General features: G+C 36.6%; 1 protein-coding gene across 1 annotated transcript in view; it reads right to left on the reverse strand.

Moving 5' to 3' along the window:
• The window catches only part of epha4l (eph receptor A4, like), a 43,120-nt gene extending 30,782 nt beyond the window's left edge, over positions 1 to 12,338 (reverse strand). The window contains exons 1-3 of the mRNA XM_016462325.1: positions 12,209 to 12,338; positions 11,264 to 11,331; positions 6,548 to 7,211 (exon numbers count right to left, since the gene is read on the reverse strand). Coding sequence (XP_016317811.1) covers positions 6,548 to 7,211; positions 11,264 to 11,331; positions 12,209 to 12,305 — 829 coding nt within the window. The 5' untranslated portion in view covers positions 12,306 to 12,338. The remainder of the gene's footprint in view (positions 1 to 6,547; positions 7,212 to 11,263; positions 11,332 to 12,208) is intronic.
• Between the last annotated feature and the right edge of the window lie 6,665 nt (positions 12,339 to 19,003).

Below are 19,003 nucleotides of genomic sequence, written 5' to 3' on the forward strand. Positions count from 1 at the left end.
TCTACACACACACACACACACACACACACACACACACACACACAAACACACATACATTTTCAGTTTTAGGAGAAACAACTGAGATGATGACTATGAGATCTCTATTAATAATTTTGTTTAATCTAAATTAAAATAAAAAAAATATATAATATTTAAAGTTAATATAGAACAGAAGATGCAAAAGACAATAGTCATATGAACTACTTTTATAATACTATTATGGTATGTTTGTAAATAAATAAATAAATAAATGATGTGTGTATATATATATATATATATATATATATATATATATATATGGTTTATATTAATCTTTTTTTTATTATTATACATTTATTATAATTTTAATAAGAATTTTTAACAGAGTCATCAAATTTGAAGAAATTAAAATGAAATTCCATTAAATAAAACTTAAAGTGAATAAAATATGTAGGATAACTTGGAAGAATTTGAAGAGAAATGTTTGACTTAAAACTTTAATCTCTCACTTTTATTGGTGTATTGATGCCTTTTTCAGGACACTGTCAATAGAAAATACATATTCTAACTTTGGGTGAAAAATAAACTAAAATGTATGTCGCAATTCACTGCCAGGTTCAAAAAAAGGGATTTTAGGAAAAATGCACAAATCCATTGCATGTCTTTTGAACACTTGAAATACACAAAACATGTCACATGGATAATTTTATAATGCTTTTTTGTTCTTTAAATTGTTTAGAAATAAGAAGCTTGCTAAATATTTCCTATTATAAGCAACATCAGGGTGAGTAGGTGATTTTTGTGCAAACTGTCCCTTTAAGAGAGCTGAATCAGAGCTGAATTTGACTGAAACGAGAGAGGGAAATTCAGGTCAGCCGAGGCCACACGTCTCCTGTCGTTCCCTTGTAAGACTTCCAGAGAGTCCATTAAGTCTGGTTAATATAAGGGACTGTCAGCGAGCTGCAACATTATATCAATGTTACGACGGTGCCGTCTCTCTCGCGCTTCTGTCACGCTCCTTTTAGAGGAGGGAGAGCCGGCGTTGAGAGAGAGTCTGAGATAAAGAACTGAGGGAACAGAACACCATCCAGACCAGAAACAGCTCTCAACACCTCGGTTATGATGTTCGACTCGCACACACAGGACTCTTTCTATCTCTGTTTCCTCTGCTGAGGAACTGGGCTGGCCGTCCCGAGCTCTTCGGGCTGAGGTAAACTCTGACCTGTTCTTTTTAGCCTGCTGTGTGTTTAAACCATTCAGGCATGTCGGAGAAAACGGGGGCACAAAAAGCTGGAACACGAAACACAATTCAACACCGACTTTCCCTCAGCTCAAATAAATGGCACAGGAAAAAAAGCAGGAAAGTGATGAAGAAAAGGTGAGAGAGATTGATTCCTTCCTCTCCTGTCCTTTCCTTCACTACCCAGAGGACATCTTATGGCTCAGAGATTGCTCATTCATAGCTCAGGAGATGAGATCAAACAGAAAATGGGTACTGGCGCTTTCAAATTTAAAAGGATACAAAAGACAATAGCCAAATCTTTTATAATTCTACTGTTTAAATCTTTTGAAAAAAAAAACAAAAACAAAAAAAAAATACAATAAAATATAAAATAGAACATATACCCTTGACAACTGGGTTTCCACAGGATGTCAATATATTTATTACATGCATTTTTAATGGAGGCATCATTGTCAATACCTCAGAAGTAGGGCTGCACAATTAATCGAATTTCTAATCGCAATTACAATTATGGATGGCACAATTACGTAATCGTTCAAGGTGGCAATTAATCGTTCAAAGTCCACTTATGTTATTCTGCACGCTTATGATATGTTTTTTTCTTTCTACATGTTATTTTAAGGTTTTCCCATTGTTTTAGTTTTAGTATAACATTATAATACCATGCATATTTTTACTTTTTTTATAATTTAAAGAAGAAACCAATCCGATGTATATTTGACATTTGAGGCTTAATACTATAGAAAAGCACTAAAGGTTTTTCAGTTAGAGTGTTTTCAGCTTGTTTATTTTTATATAAAAATACGGCATGCAGTTGCCTCAGACAATGGTATAAACATCATTCAATGTAAATTGTGATAATCGTAATTAATAATCGCAATTACAATTTCAAGGGAATAATCGACAATTGTGATTTTTGTCATAATCGTGCAGCCCTACTCAGAAGTTTCCCCTAAAATTCCTTTTGGGGAAATTAAATTAAATTGAATAAAACAAATCTGTTTTGAAAAATGCAAAAGACAATAACTATATGAACTTCTTTATAATACTACTTTTTTATAATAAAATCAATCAATCAATCAATAATTTTAGGAGTTTTAGGATCTACTCACAGATCTATTCACCTTAATTTAATTTAATTTTCATTTCTACATTATATGAATTATATGAGAAACATCTGAGATGATCATAATGATGACTCAAAAAGTATATATCAAATTTTATATAATACATTTTTATTATATAAATTTTTTCATCACTAGGCGCGTTTCCATTACCCTTCAAATTGCGCAAATTTAAATTGCGAATTGAAAATACGCCTAAAGGAAACGCGTCAATTTCGCAAAAACGCCCATATATCGCAGAAAAAGTTTTTACGTTCGCATGAGGTGGTTTTTCAGGCAATGCGAAAAAGGAATAATTCGCAAAACTGCAATGGAAATGGCTTTTTCGCATTTACAGGTCACATGGCGTATGTAAAAAGTCATATGATCATTCTTCAATGTACTATAACCTCCAAGAAACACATCATACGTGGCCGCTCTCCAGTATAAGGGGCTTTCCCTACCATTAATGCTTAGACAATTGACACTGTAACACTGCGGTTACGTTTTAGTCGCATAACATTGGTTAATGGAAACGCCGTCATTTCGCAATATTTTTTTTATCGACATTCAAAAAGTTTTGTGCAAATCTGTAATGGAAATGCGCCTACTGTCATCATCTTAGACGTTTCTCATTTAATTAGTATAGTTGGGAGAAATTAAAATTAAAATAAATTAAAGTGAACAGATCTGTCTTGGAAGATCCAGGAAGAAATGTTTGAATTCAAATTGAAATCTCTTACTTTATTGGTGTTTTTTGTCAGGAGAAAAATCTGGGAAGCAGGGGATGTCTCAACACAAAATCGCAGTTTGTTCTTTATAGTCTCGCTGACAGGAGACAACAATTGAGATTTTAAAGAGATCAAATTTGCAGGCCAGCCGTTCACCTCTGAGCCAAAAGAAAACAAAAAATACTGCATTATTTATCAAAAAAATTATTGCATTGTTTTATTATTTATCATTGCATTTAAGAATCTAATTTGTGGTCTACTATTTCTTTTGAAACTCTAAAGAAGACACATGTGAGATTAATCAGAAGAAATAAGCAAAACTCTCAATTTGTTCTCCATTTAATATTATTTCTGTCTAGAAAAATGTAATGAGATTGTAAAGATCTATCTGTCCTGTGGGTGCACATGCAACAGGCGGCTCTAAACCACACAGAACAAACAGCAGCTTCTCTCTTGCCGTCCCCCATCAGGCCCTTATAGAGAACAGGAGCCGGGATCACAGCTTCTGTGTCTCCATGGCATCCTGTGGAAGCCCAGCTGTCAAGAGTTTTGATGTCTTAATAAATTTCTCCTCTCCAGCTGTCAGCCGAGCGTCAGAGATGGATGAAAGAGTCAGTGACCTCTGACCTGCCCCGGACCTCTTCTTCAGCTCCCCCCGGTGAACCCCCAAAACTCTCACAGAACCCCAAGACTCGACTGCAATGGCAGATTCCTTTCAGCACAGCGTCAGCTCAACAATAGCGTCGATACTTTCACATGCACTGCAACTCCTCAGAAGAAATAAGTAATGCATTACTTTCTTTCCACACCGTATATACCAAGATAACTTTTCAAAAGAGTAACATGCATTGATTTTATATTTATATAATGTATTTAGCAACCAATTTTCCCATAAAGTAGTCATTTAGAGCTACACAAAGCACATGAGCTCTCTTGTTAGACATGGTTATATGGTGTGCAAAAGTCTTACATTTCACCATTTGTTCACCATTATACATATATACATATATTAGATACTATTTATTGTAATATTTATATTGTACATAATAATACAGTATAATACACACTTATAATATAACATACAATAACATAATACATTTAAATATTTAATATATATTACTTTAATATTAATATTATATATAAAAGATAATGCAACAATGAATATATAATTACACCACAACTCTTACCCTGCGTATGCAAATCTTTTTGACGTCATTCTACCTTCATAATATATATATATGTATGTGAGTTCAAATGCTTGTCATGAAACACACATACGAAAATAAATGTCATGAAAATATCTCTGAGATCAGTAAAAAAAAAAAAGTCCACAGTGTGTTGCTATTCATAGTTTTCAATTTTCTGAATAATTAATGCAGATTCAAATACCATCAGTATTCATGAAGGCTCAACTAATAATCTGTCTGTAACATAAATCCCCTTCAAAAACATAACATTCAACTCATCATGGAGTCGACGCACACTTAAGGAAACCTGAAACAGCTCCAGATGACTGCACTTGAGTCCTGAGCGAGAACATAACCCGTGACCTCTCGGGGCAAAGGTCAATGGTGGTGCCGGCTTTCCCTCATCATCGCTATGGAAACCACGCAAAGTGTTTGCAGTGCGTCTTTGAGGCACTTCTACAAATAGCAGCACATGTCTAGAAGCCATTAAGCACAAGAGAAGTCCTACTTTCTCTTTTCTTTCAACACGTCTGTGTTATGTGTATTTATTATTGTCACAGGCTCTTATTTGACTTGATCTATGGCAGAATGAAATGTCAGTTTTAAAGATAATTACATTTTTTTCTCCTCCAACAGATCCATTCATCACACTCGCGGCCCTCTGCCATTTTTAGACTCTTGATAACATGCCTCGACTCATTCCATCTTTCTCTCATGATCCCTCTCTCTCTCTCTCTCTCTCTCTCACACACACATCCACAGTGAGTCACATCCTATTATGTGGAATGAAGTTGCCAAAAATCTGTTAATTACAAAGTCCAGAGCCCAACTAGTATGATTATAATGTTATTTCCGTGAGAACGCTCGGGTGAGGATGGCACTCGTGGATTTACTGCCTCTTCTCTTCTCTCTTCTACTCTGTGTTTGTAATCAGCATCTCTTGTTCTCATGGGAGGAGAGACCTCAGTCCTCCTTATTACACAATCACAAATGCTGATAAACCAATCAAGAAGCACTCTTATTACCAACTGATGACAGACTCGTGCTTGAGAGGACAAGAAAAAAGACAGGGATGGATGGATGGTTGGACGGAAGTGTTGTTCACCATTCAGAAGTGAATTGAGAATCCTTTTAAATGAAGTGTTCAGTTTCCGAATTCAACTTGAGGTCATTCAAACGTAAATTAACCTTAATTTAAAAATTCAAATTTTAAAGTATGGACGCTTGTTTCTGCCACTGAATAAAAATAAAAACGGTAATTGTGACTTTTTATCTCACAATTCTGACTTTTTTCTCGCAATTGCAAGTTTGCATCTTGCAATTCTGACTTTATAACACGCGATTGTGATTTATAAAGACATAATTCTGAGATATAAAGTTGCAATTGTAAGAAAAGGTCAGAATTGTGAGCTGACTTTCTTTTCCTCAGAAATGGACTTGCAATTGGAATTTGTTTCTCGCAATTGTGAGAAGTCAGAATTGCAAGATACAAACTCGCAACTGCAAGAAAAAAAAGTCAGAATTATGAGTTTATATCCTGCAATTCTGAGTTTGAGAAAAAAAGTCATAATTGTGAGATAAGAAGTCACAATTATCTTTTAATTTGTTTATTCCATGGTGGAAACAAGCTTCCATATTTAAGTAATTTTTCACTATAAAGGTAACGTTTTTCAATTAAAAAAGTTTAACCCTTAGAGACCCAGCATAGCAGAATTGCATCATTTGTATAATGCAATTAAATAATACCTAACTTTCACTAAATATGGGCAAAAACTACACATAACAGTAGATGACACTCTGAAATTTATGACTACAACAGTTTTGGTGTGGGAAAAAATAGGCATATTAACTGGCACTAGACACAATTCTTAACAGTTCTGAAACAAATTAATCTATTTACAAAGTAAGCATTTGGCGCTTTTTTATTTATATGTCTAGTGACAGGAAGGAAAAGGCCCTGAAATTCTAAACATACATAATTAAGAATATTTTTCTAAGTTTAGAAAACTGCTTTGTTTTAGGACTCAAACTGTGAACTCAATGAATGGTACAAAGTGTGTTTTCTGAACTTTTGTATGAAAGCCTGTTTCTGCTACAATACAATGTACATATAATACATGTGAATATCTATGCTTTGGTCTCTGAGAGTTAAAAAAAACTTGAGGGTTAAAAACAGAGAGAGTGACAACTTCCTGGGGGTGTGACCAATTCAATTCAAAATTCCAACTGATGTAATGGAGTCAATTCTAAAATGTGCCCAAGATCATTTAGTCTAGTTTGAGTGTAACATCACAAGTGTCTTACCCTGACATTGCTCATTCCGTTCCTCATATCCAGGGTTGCACAGGCAATTCCCAATGGGCACCAGCCACTCTCCATCTGCACCGCAGTACATTTTGGGAACCTCCTGCTCCTCCGAGTGATTCACACAGGAGCCACGCACCTCTACCAGTGACGATGTGTCAGCTCCGGTTACTGTGTCAGGAAACTGCGCTAGGTTCCTCACGGCTAATGGACACTTCTTGTAAAACACATGAATGGAAACCAGAGCGATGCAGGCTCCTACATCCTGGAAGGCCAGATAAAACCCTGCGCGGCTCAGAACACCAACGTCCCGAACCTCAGTGTTCAGCTTCATGATCCGATCACCAATATCCACCTGCGTGAAGCTCTCGTCTGCCGCCACCGTGTCGATCTTCTCAAAGCGGCTCTCGTGAGCGTAGCGCTCGTTATCGGAGTCGGACTCGAGGTAGTAGAGGTTGAACGTCTCTTTGCAGGTGCCGATTACGCCGGGCAGGCTGTTACAGTCACGCAGGGTGAATTTAATCTCGATGTAAATCCGCTGTGCTGGGCCGCGCCGGATCCAGTGAGTCCTGAGCCAGTTGTTCTGATTGGGCTCCATCACGTTACACACCTGGTATGTTCTGATGGGGATGTTCTTCTCGTCCATGATGCTCACCTCTTCCCACTGCACAGGACAGCAAAAGAACAATGTTAGAAATGTGGGAAATCAAGACCTTCTCAATGTCAAATTGAAATCTTTTAGAATGCAAGCAATGCAAAAAAAAATTTGCTACAGCTCTCAACCTGTGGTTAGAAGCATAGTTTCTTGTTAGTAAGACATATGGATTTTAGGGTTGGGCGATGTCTACCAAACTGGCATCTACAGTGAAACATCATGATGGACGATGACATCGGGGGGCGGGGTTAGGGGGTGTGCCCGAAGCGTGAATCCGTTTGCAGAAAGGCACGGAAAACAAATAACGCGTTCTACGGAGCAACTAAAGGGACATGGTTAGCCGCTTGCTAGCGGTAGACTGTTACATCACAGTACATGAAAGTTCACTTACCACATACACAGAGTAAGGAGAGGTGATTGATAGGACAATGTCGAATGATTTGCAGATACTAAGCATGGAGTATGACGTAAGAGGAAACGCGCGATGAATCAAACATCAAATAAAGCAAAATGACAGGGAACACAAAAAAAGTAAATAAAGCCGCCTTCACTATCTCCAACAAACGACAAGCGATAGACCAGAAGTCATTCATTTCCATTGGAGAACAGTGTGGGAGCCCCATAATTGGTCATTTGTTTTGTGTGGATATTTTCATACAGTCATTATATTCATTAAAATTGTTAATTTTACCATGGAGAATAAGCCGAGGGTAACAGCTGCTTCACAACCAATCTGAAAGTTCAGTGCGACTGCCACTAGGGGGAGAAATGCGACAATCGTATCCTAATGTCGAAGACAGTATCTCAGAACTCGAATCAATTAATTAGCAGAAGTTATTACTCCACCACATGCGTGTGACGTCATTAACAATGGCCCTATATTGCTGAACCAATGTGGTTCAAACGATGGAGATGCGACCGTGTTTGGGAAACAGTCGTGACTGGCTAGTTAGTTTCCACAACAATGCATCATACTATAGTGGTTAATCAGCGAGTAATGTTGTCCGATGAGTCCGATTCACAAATAAATGACTCTTTTACATTGGTTCTTTTTAGTGAAACAGAAACAGCGCAAGCGATTCCATTCACGAACAACTGACTCGAATGATGAGCTGGTTCTTTTACTCACGAAAAGTCAAGTTCCTTTTTTAAAATAAAGATAGAATAAATAAAACGTGGCAAACTACAACACTTCTCAGCCTCTGCTAAACCAGCATTGCAGCGACTGATTGGACTAATTGAGTTTTCATCATCTAATCAGCACTTATGATTTGTTTTAAAGCAATTGAACACCATATAAACACAAATTTAAATGCTGATACCCAAGAGTCTGAACGGGAAATATCACATCTTATCTTAGACTACCATTCAAAAGTTTGGTATAATAAAAGTCTTTGAGATAAGTCCCTTATGCTCACCAAAGTTGCATTTATTTGAGCAAAAATACAGTAAAAACCAGTAATATTGTGAAATATTATTACAATTTAAAATAACAGACTTTTATTTGAATATATTGTAAAATGTAATTTATTCCTGTGATCACTGATCAAAGCTGAATTTTCAGCATCATTACTCCAGTCTTCAGTATCACATAATCCTCAGTCAGATATCATTCTAATATGATTCAGTTCCTTTAAACTGTAATAATATCTCACAGTATTACACATTTACTGTATTTCTGATCAAATAAATGCAGCCTTGGTGAGCATGAAATTATTCATTCGTAATTATTCAAAATTTTTGACCAATAATGTATGTGCATTAATAATTTGCCTTTGACCATGAACTACATACACATTTATTCATTTAGCAAATGCTTTTATCCAAACTGATTACAAATGAACACATATCAGTTAACAGGCACAGGCTGATCTACAAATTTACCAAATTATTAATTTGCAATTTTTAGAACGCAAAAAAAAATCTGTTGAAAAATTATTGTGTGTGATATCAGCAGCCACGATCCCACTAAGATCATCCTGACGGCCCTGAATAATCTCAAGGAATTATTCAAAGTGCGCTAAAACTAATTGAGCATTTCTGAGATAATAAGACTGACAGCAATCTGGTGTCCGTCAGGGAGCGTGATCGTCTCCGTTCGGCTCGTCCCTTCATCTGTGTAACTACAGAGGCCCAGAGGAGCAGCGCAGAGATAAGAACCCAGAGCTGCCGATAGCGGGACGAGAGGAGAAAGGAGCTAATTGTCCGTATTAAAGTCTGAATACCCGCCCACCGTCCGTGCCAAAGGCCTGTCCATCACGGAGAAGATCACAGAGGGAGAGGAACTCAGGAGCTCAATGAGACTTGGATCGATGCGAAAGGAAGCCGAGCTGCTCCGGAATGAAAGGGGATTATGTGTGTTTTATTGAATGGCTGATGTGGTCATTTAGATGCACCTGATCTGAAGATGTTAAACGGCTAATTGGTGATTCACAAATAAATCTCCTTCTCCAAACAGTGCAGAAGCATACATTATCGGACAGAACCCGCTGACCCCCTCGGTATAAAATCTCACACACACACACACACACACACGCACACGCACACACGCACACGCACACACACACGCACGCACGCACGCACACACACACACACACACACTCAAACAGACCTTTTCTCTGCCTCTGGGTTGCCAAGTCTCGCCCCCTACCTCTTTTGAGAGAAAAGGGATAGAGTTTCCTAACAAAGGGCATTTCTGTCTCCCTCTACTATTTAGGAAATTTGACGCCCGTTGCTGTAACCTAGCTTTCCAAATGTACATCCCAGAGAAGTGGACAGGGTAGGCTGATCTCACTTGTATTTGTAGGTATTCATACGTGACATGAACATTTTTAGATGCTGAAACGGACAATATCAACATACTGACAGTATCTAAAATATAAAATGCTTTTACATATGAGATGTAAACAAACTTGAGGCTCTCTGAAGACCTGAACCAAAATTGTGAGGGTACACTGAGAATTTTTTTTTTTAATGGCAATGCTATAGAAGAACTATTTTGGGTTCATGCCATGGGATGAAAAAATAAAAAAGTTTTTGCAAGTTTTTATCTCACAATTCTGACTTTTTTCTCTCAATTCTGAGAAATGACTCAGAATCGTGAGATATAAACTCAGAAGTCTGACTTTTTCTTCACAAATCCAAGTTCACATTTCACAATTCTGATTTTTTTTTCACAATTCTGAGCAAAGACTGTCCCACTTTTTTTGTTTGCTCCACAGAATAAAAAACAAAAAAGGTAATTACATGCGACTTCTAACAATTCTGACTTTTTTCTTGCAATTGCAAGTTTATATCTCACAATTCTGACTTTTTATCCTCTGAAAATTTATAATTGTGTGAAAAAAGTCTAAATTGTAAACTATAAAATCAGAACTGAGAAATAAAAATCTGAATTGCGAGATAAAAAGTCACAATTATGGCAGAAACCTTCCATACCTTTAAGTAAAACCTTCTTAAAAGAACCATTTTTTAGTGTGAAGAACATTTTAATAATCAGAAGAACTTTTGTGCATTAAAGACGTTACATGAATGTTTCTTTGTGGAACCTTTGATGCCAATAAAGAACCTTGATTTTTAAAAGTGTACCACCAAAGTTTAATACTCAAACACAATCCTATGGCGCTTCTCAGTAAATAACGGCCTAAAAAGACATTATTACTGGCAAAATTATTTATAAATGAACTCCAGATGGGTCTAATAAAAATAAAGTCGCCTGCACTCTTTGTATGGCTGAATTTAATTATCATCAAAGCAGAACAGAACGAAACTGCTATAATGTATAATTAATTAACTTTATATATGCGTTAAATAAATGTGATGGTGTTAAACACCTTTAAATCCTGTCATTTATTAGAAATACAATGCACTTAACCATGAATTTAATATTATATGGATCTCAGTTCATTTGTAATCATTTGTACGTCCTTAAAGGCTCTAGGTTTTAGATGCTTTTAGATGCGGTATCAATCTAAACGTATGAAATGGTGCTCAAACTCTACGTATGAATACTAATGAGGTCAAGCTGGAGAAAGAGGGACGGAGAGATGGTCTCGACTCACCCCTCCTTCCGTCGGGCTGGCGACCCATGCCAGATCTCCCTGCACCGATCTGGAATCCAGCAGCGTGACTGAAGGAGAAAAACACAGAGGACCTGAGAATGAGATCACTAAAGCCTGTGCATCTTACCCACAGTGATAAAACTGATGCTAGGATGAAAGCTGGACGGCATAAATCTCTGATAAATAATGACAACCGCTGCAAAGGTGGCTGAAAAGTGACAGACAATTGCACAGGGTTTAATAAAGTGCTGAACTTAGTTGGGAATTATGGCTAATTATTACAAATATTAATTCACAAATTAACCAAAATGTAAAGAAAAGTGTGTTGTTTTCTTAAAAATTAAGCAAACACTGTTTTGTCTTATACAGTAACGCATTAAAAAAGCCCTCCAGGCTTCACAAGAAAGCCTAGTTCGACAATAATAAGAACAAATCATCTTCAAGTTAAATACAAAGCCTTTACAGTAAATTATAAAGCCTTATACAGCCTTTATGATGTTTGACATTATATGTAGGCTATTGTTTATATTTCCAGATAACAAATTATTACTATTCCATTCAAATCCTTTTAAAGTTAAAACTAAATATTTAAGACATTATAAATACTAATTAGGGGAAGGAAGTATAAACAAAATAATGAATAATTATACATCTAAAATGTAAATTGTGAATAATAAATATGTGGCATATCTCTATGTATCAATAGTAATTCGTTTTTAAGCTGCTAAAGTGACAATTGCCCTACATTATTTATATTTCCAGACATCAGTTGCAACAAGGACTTATTATATTATAAAAAAGCCTTTGATAATGTAGGTAAAATGATGAGGAGGCTTCTTTCTGAAGTGTTTTTTTCTGGAACTGGCCGCAGATCGCCACTGTTTGTATTTGCGCGACTTTCACTCTGCGCCCGAAACTTTTCCTCTTTACTCAAACCCCTCTCACCTTCATTCGCCGGATGATTCCTTGGAGCGGAAAGACCTGCACAAATCCCCAGGAAAAGCGAGGTGAGAGCGTAAATAATCCCGGCCATGAGCGCCATTCGTCCCGTTACTGTCTTTCCGTTATTCCTGTTTATTCCTCGCGCTGCTCCGCGCGACTGATCTGGAGGCGCTCGAGACTTGCGCTCCGAGAGCTCTGCTGGAGGGGGCGTGGCATTCTCTGGTGACGTGCCTGTCAATCAAGAAAGAGAGTCCCGATCAGTTATTAAAATTATTATTCGTAGTAGACTTAGTATTTTTTGTTTGAAGGTATTGAAAAAGGAGTTTAAAATAGCAGTGTTGGACACAAAACGCAAATATTTATAATTTAAAAAACATTTAATTAGATATAGCCCATATGTTAAATAATGATATAATAAGATATAATATGATTATTATAGCATTTCGTTGTTTATTCCAACCTTCGTTAATAAACAGCTATTATAATTTATGATGAATCACACACACACACACACACACACACACACACACACACTTATTTAATTACAATGATGATATAATTTTAATCTTCATTTTATGAAATATTATAAAAAAAATAGTTTATTGGTTGAAATATTAATCTAATAATATGAAGAAAATATTTACTACAAATATTTCAGTATTATTATTATTTTTATTATTATAAATAGTAGCAGTAAAATAATGAATAAAAGTGATTACTTACGTGTAGCCTATATGTGTATGTATGCATAGCCTAATATTTTGTCATCTAACTGAGATTAATAGATTAGGCTATTTTAATCATTTTAATTATTGTTTAAAAATATAGTATATAGTTTTAAATATTTATCGAATATACCATGCACTATTTTAATCTTTTTATATTTTAAAACATTAATTAAAATGATTAAATGTTTAAAAAGAATATTAAAATGTGATAATGCTCATAAAGAATAAAATGATAAATAACAAAGTATTCATTAAAATATTAATTATTATTATTATCATTAATGTTGAGCAGAAAAGGTAGATAATTTTGAGACCGCTGAATTATGGACTGATCTTGTTTCGCCATCTAGCGTTCATTTCTCGACACAACTGACAAAATTAATAGCATAATGTCTTTCTGAACAGCGGAAAATCCACCGTGACGCGCTCGCGCTGTTGCTTCATTTCTTTCATCCAAACTCGAGTGGGTGATGTGCCACATCAAGACACAAATAAAAGAACCCAATGTGTCGATATTTAGCTGTTTGTGAGGCGAAAGGACACATTCTCAGGGCATCTGTTGGGACTCAGTACAGTATCCTGGGGGTTTACAGAAGCGACCCGGGGCGTTTTATTATACACCTCATTTTTCAGTTTTACGTTCATCTCTCTATGAATTGAAATGTTCTTATTGATTGAATTCCACCTGACACCTGGCTCCCCTCATGCATCCGGATGCTTCTGCCCTCATACAGTCTCTCTCTGCCGGTGTTCCTCAGGGTAATATGCTGTGGGAGATGTTTCATCTCCAGCTGACTGAATCCAATAGTTTCCATGAGTGCAGTCCTGACCTCCATTGAGAGGGTCAGCCTGCAGCGGGTCTGAGGCGACGGGGCCCCGGGGCCCCGGGGAGCCTGTGGGTGTGGATGAGGACCAGCTGTACCTTCACCACAGACTCTGTGTGTTCAGGTTTGATTGACAGACTCGTCCTGGATGAAATACATTTACCAGCACCAGACTGACAGTTCAACAGCACATTGAGAGGTGAATAGATTTTATTAGAGTGGTAGAAGCGGTCTGCAGGACATTTGTTCTTCTCAACAGTGTAAAAAAAAAGATTTTTCAGAATTGTAAATAAAGATTACTGGAGTATGTTTTACAAGAAAATACTATGTAAGATTTTCTACTTCAAAATTTCATATTTAATTCATTGTTACTTGCTGTTTGTTTGTAAACGTTTGTGAAATTTACAGGCAATTTCTGAGTGAAAATAGTTTACTATTTTTGTATATGTGTGTGTGTGTGTGTGTGCACGCGTGTGTGTGTGTGTGTGTGTGTGTGTGTGTGTGTGTGTGTGTGTCAGTGTGTGTGTGTGTGTGTGTGTGTGTGTGTGTGTGTGTGTGTGTGTGTGTGTGTGTGTGTGTGTGTGTGTGAATATCACACAAGATGGAAAACATGAAGCTGCTGGGAATTTAAAAAATAGCCTATATTTTTCATTTGTAATTTCAATTTGCAAATGTAATGTATTATTTAAAATAAAAACATTTAAATAATATCTAAATATTTTTATTTGATTAAAACAAAGTGATTATATAATTTAATAAAAGTGATTATATAATAAGTAATGTTTTAAAAAATATAATAAGAATAAATACTATTACTTTAAATACTATTAAAATTTGTTATTTAAAAATAGGCCTATAGAAATTATTATTTTCAATGTTATTATTATTATTTTTGCTGTTGTTGTGAAAAATTGTAGTATCAGCACTACACTGACAGTCCCACCAAGTGAATATATTTTAATAAACCTGATGCTGATTGTATTGTAATTATTGAAATATGATTTCAACATTTGCTGTGTGTCAAAAATGTTCTTTATTATCTGCAGTTGTGAGGTCGCAATCAGGGATGGGCAGTATTTCAGATACATGTATTCAAAATATTTATTTGAAATACAAAATACTATTTTGTATTTTAAAGCCTTTGGGAAAAAAATCTAATGAAATTTGTATTTAAATCCATTTAAGATTTGTATTTGTGTATTTTTTAAAATACATACAATACTTTGTGCCTGTCCACCTCTTTATCAGGGTGCTGATTTTGTGCATCAACTAGTTCAAACACATCCCCTCCCCCAACTCCAACATCCATCACATGAGCTGCAGCTGTACAATTCCATTCAGCATTGAGTGAGCGACTTTTCTGGAATAAGATGAGGTGAGGATGTCATGGTCAGTTGTATTATTAAAGTTAAAATAGTGAATTTTTCAGATTTGCCTTCAGTTAACATGAAAGAAGAAAAGCACTGACAAGGGAAATAAATAGCGTTAGCCAATCAGTTTTGATAGTTAATCTGTTGTTGTTTTTTTTATCAATTAGCTTGTCAAATGTGTTTAAAGTATTATTGCATGTTAGGGCTGGGTGATATGACAATACATATCGTGGCGATGATATAAAGTGTGAATAGTTCAATCAAGTGTGAATTGATTGAACATTTTCTAAATCATTTACAGAGAAAAAGGCCTATTGGGGTAAGCAAATATATCCGTGCAGCTTTTAGTGTGAAAACGTTGGAGTGGAAAAAGAAGCATGGACGAATGGTTGAGTAACAGAGTGTGATGTGCTTGGTGCAATCACACTTCTTATAAGTGTAGTATGCGCGAAAGGAAATTCAAGTTCACACTCGCACGTTGGCAGGCAGTTTTTTGTGCGCGCGCTCCGAGACAGACTACACTTCTGACTAAAGGCCCTTTCACACTGGAGGCAGCAGGCGGTTGGGTCACTGCTTATAGGCTTAGATCTCTGCCACAATTCTGCACACGAAAGATCATATTTTGAGCGCACAAAAGTGCATTTTGCACGCGCGCGATCTGAGTTTTGTGGAGAAAACGTTCGTTTCGCAAAGAAAAAAGTATTTCGAGCGCACGAAAATCAATTTTGCATTTAAAATAAGTTTTTGGATGTGTGCAGACCTTCTCTTTTGCGCATGCAACGTTTCACTAGCTTGCTCCCTTGATGCCAGCCCTCAGTGCTCTCTAAATGCCAACGGCTCACTTGCTCAACACAACCTAGCGTTACAATATGCCATAATTCTAGCCAATCAGAGACGAGGCTGCTAAATTCTGATTGGCTGCCTTGACAACCACTCACATTTCTTGCATTACCACAACAGCAGAAGAGGAAAAATACAGTGCATGCATAATTATTATGCAAGTTGATATTCTGATTATATTCTCCACAAAACTCAGTTCGCGCGTGTGCAAAACACACTTTTGCGCGCTCAAAATATGATCTTTAGCTCGCAGAATTGTGGCAGAGATGTAATCCCATAACTGCTCAGCTGCCGCTTTCTCTCGTAGTGGAAGCGTTTTGTGCTGTTGAAGCCTTGTTCATACTTTATGGAAGGCCAGAAGCGCCAAAAACGCGAATTTTCACGCGTCTATAACGTGTTACTTACGCGTCGATTACGTAGAAATTACGTGCCGATTTTTCAAAGAGACATGGGCACTCCATATGACTGAATAATGCGTATAATGAGATAATAGTTGAACCACAAATGATGCTCAATAAAATGTATTTTTATTCACTCCAGCAGTAAGCAGACATGCTAACATTAGTTTACTTTAACAATACTTGTCATCTAATAAAGCATGCAATATCAAAATGTATGCTTTTTACAAATGATTGATTTTATTTGCCAATTTTAATGTTTACTGCAATTAAAACAGAAAAAAATCCTCAGCTTAATAAAACTTTCTATATGTGAGGAAAGCAACTGTCAAGCATTACTCTTCTTACAGGCCATTACATTTAGCTTTGTTTTTCTCACACTGATAATATGGCAAATCAGGTGCAATTTCCTTCAGTCTCTTTATTACATCCTCCTTTTTATCATGTGTCCAAATTTTTTTAAATGCAAAGGCTTTAATACCCACATATTTTTCTAACAGTACAAGACTGTCTTTAACGCTGTATGGCCCAGATTCTGCTAGGCATGTTTTCAAACAGGGTGAATTTACAGTGAAAAAACCCACACATTCATTGTCATCCTTCAAGATGTTCTTCAGATAATTTTTCAGGCGAAACTCTGAATGTTCTTTTCCATTTGGATTTGCAGCAATGAGGTCATCGCTCTGGTAAATCTCTTTCAGCTCAAGTTTTTCTTTCACTTTAGTTAGTAAGTCCTTGCTTGGATAGTCAGAACCTTTAAGACATTTGTCCTTCTCAATTCTGAAGGCGACAGCGTATTGTCCTGTGTTACCCAACCTGGAAATTACAAAGCAGTGGGAATGTAATATTTTATAAGAGCTTATTTCTCATATTTTAAAACAAATATTGTATGAAAAATATGCATTATATATATTTAAAAGTGATAAAATACTTTAATGTTAAAATTATTGCATGATGGTGTAATTATAAAAGACAAAACATTTTGATTTAAAACTATTGTTAGTTTTTCTTGATATATTTCTTAATTTCTTATTAATTTTTATAAATAATTTCTTATATTTGATAATTCATTTCATGATTTTGATCGTGTATGAGCATTTTTTTTTTTTCGGGGGGAATTGTAAATTCTACTTTTATGTTGAATCAAAGCAACATACTGATTCTCAAAGTTCTTAACAATACTCATGAGAGTTTTTGGGTCCACAGTCTGACCGACTGCACAAGTGCAAAACTGAAGCAGGCAGATAAGGAGGATCCTCTGTGGTACAGCGAAAACCTGAAACAAACACACACAAATACAAACATTCATATACAAATTATGTGTACAACAAAACACTGAATTTTAAAATAGCATTCTGTCTGTTAAAAACAAAATATTCTTTGAAGTCTTATTGTGTGTACACTTTTATGAGCTTTTATTTCCCAACATGAGCAATAGTGATGCTGCTTTAGCTCCACTAGCGATGGTATTAAGTAATAGAAGAATAACTTACCATTTTATCTGTTGCTCAAAATCAGACGGTTCAGAGATGCTGTGTGAGTGTGTAATGAAGCAGGAGTGATGAGAAAGAGGAAGCAGATGGTGTTTATTCTGACACTCGCCCAGCCCTCTTCTTCAACATCATGACAAAGACACACTTGACTTATACTGATCACACTTGAATTACTGACTCCTTTAATAATGTCATTGAGCTTCTTTGTGAATGCTGGACTTCCTGGAAACTGTCGATAAGAAACAGAACCCATACATTTCTGTAAGAACTCCAAAGACTCTAATGGGTTCGTCTAGTAACATCAACATATGAAGAGAAATGGTTTTAAGGACCTTGAAATACTGACAAATAGAGTAATTGAAAGGTTCCAGTATGATCTACTGGTGTGACAACCTAAAGAAATGAACCTAAATGGTGCATCTGTTGTCTTTTCACTTTTACAGCTGGACAGCTGGATGGAACTCGTGCTCTGCAGTTGTTTTTGTTAGTTTGTCCTGTCTTTAGTTATATCCCTGCAATCAGTTTCACCAGAGACGAATTGCTGGACATTCGGCAATACACACCACCCGATAGTTCACCAGTTTTTGACTATTCTGATGTTTTGCTGGACATAGTAGTTGGCGGAGCAGTGGCGCTGATCAAGCACTTCAGGACGCGCAGACAGGGGAAGCGAGCCGGCGCCCTCGTGAAGCTCAGGCAGCGTGAATTTCGAATGCCGTTGCCTAGCATCCATCTGGCGAACCTCCACTCTCTACCCAACAAAACTGACGAACTCCTTCTGCTCTCCAGGACAAACAAGGATTTCTCACACCCTGCTGCTCTGTGTTTCACGGAAACCTGGCTGAATGACGCCATACCGGACAGCGCGTTAAATCTGCCGGGCTTTCAGCTGTTCAGAGCGGACCGCGACGCAGAATCAAAGGGGAAATCGCGCGGCGGCGGGACATGCTTTTACATCAAAAAAAGGTGGTGTACAGATGTAACAGTGCTAAAGAAGATGCGCTGTCCCGATCTAGAAGCGCTTTTCATTAACTGTAAGCCTTTCTATTCGCCGTGGGAGTTTCACTCGTTCATTATCGTAAGTGTTTACATTCCTCCACAAGCACACGTGAGCTCAGCTTTACAGAAACTCGCTGATCAGATCA

Source organism: Sinocyclocheilus anshuiensis, unplaced genomic scaffold (genome assembly GCF_001515605.1).
Source record: "Sinocyclocheilus anshuiensis isolate Anshui unplaced genomic scaffold, SAMN03320099.WGS_v1.1 scaffold272, whole genome shotgun sequence".
NCBI classification, from domain to species: Eukaryota; Metazoa; Chordata; class Actinopteri; order Cypriniformes; family Cyprinidae; genus Sinocyclocheilus; species Sinocyclocheilus anshuiensis.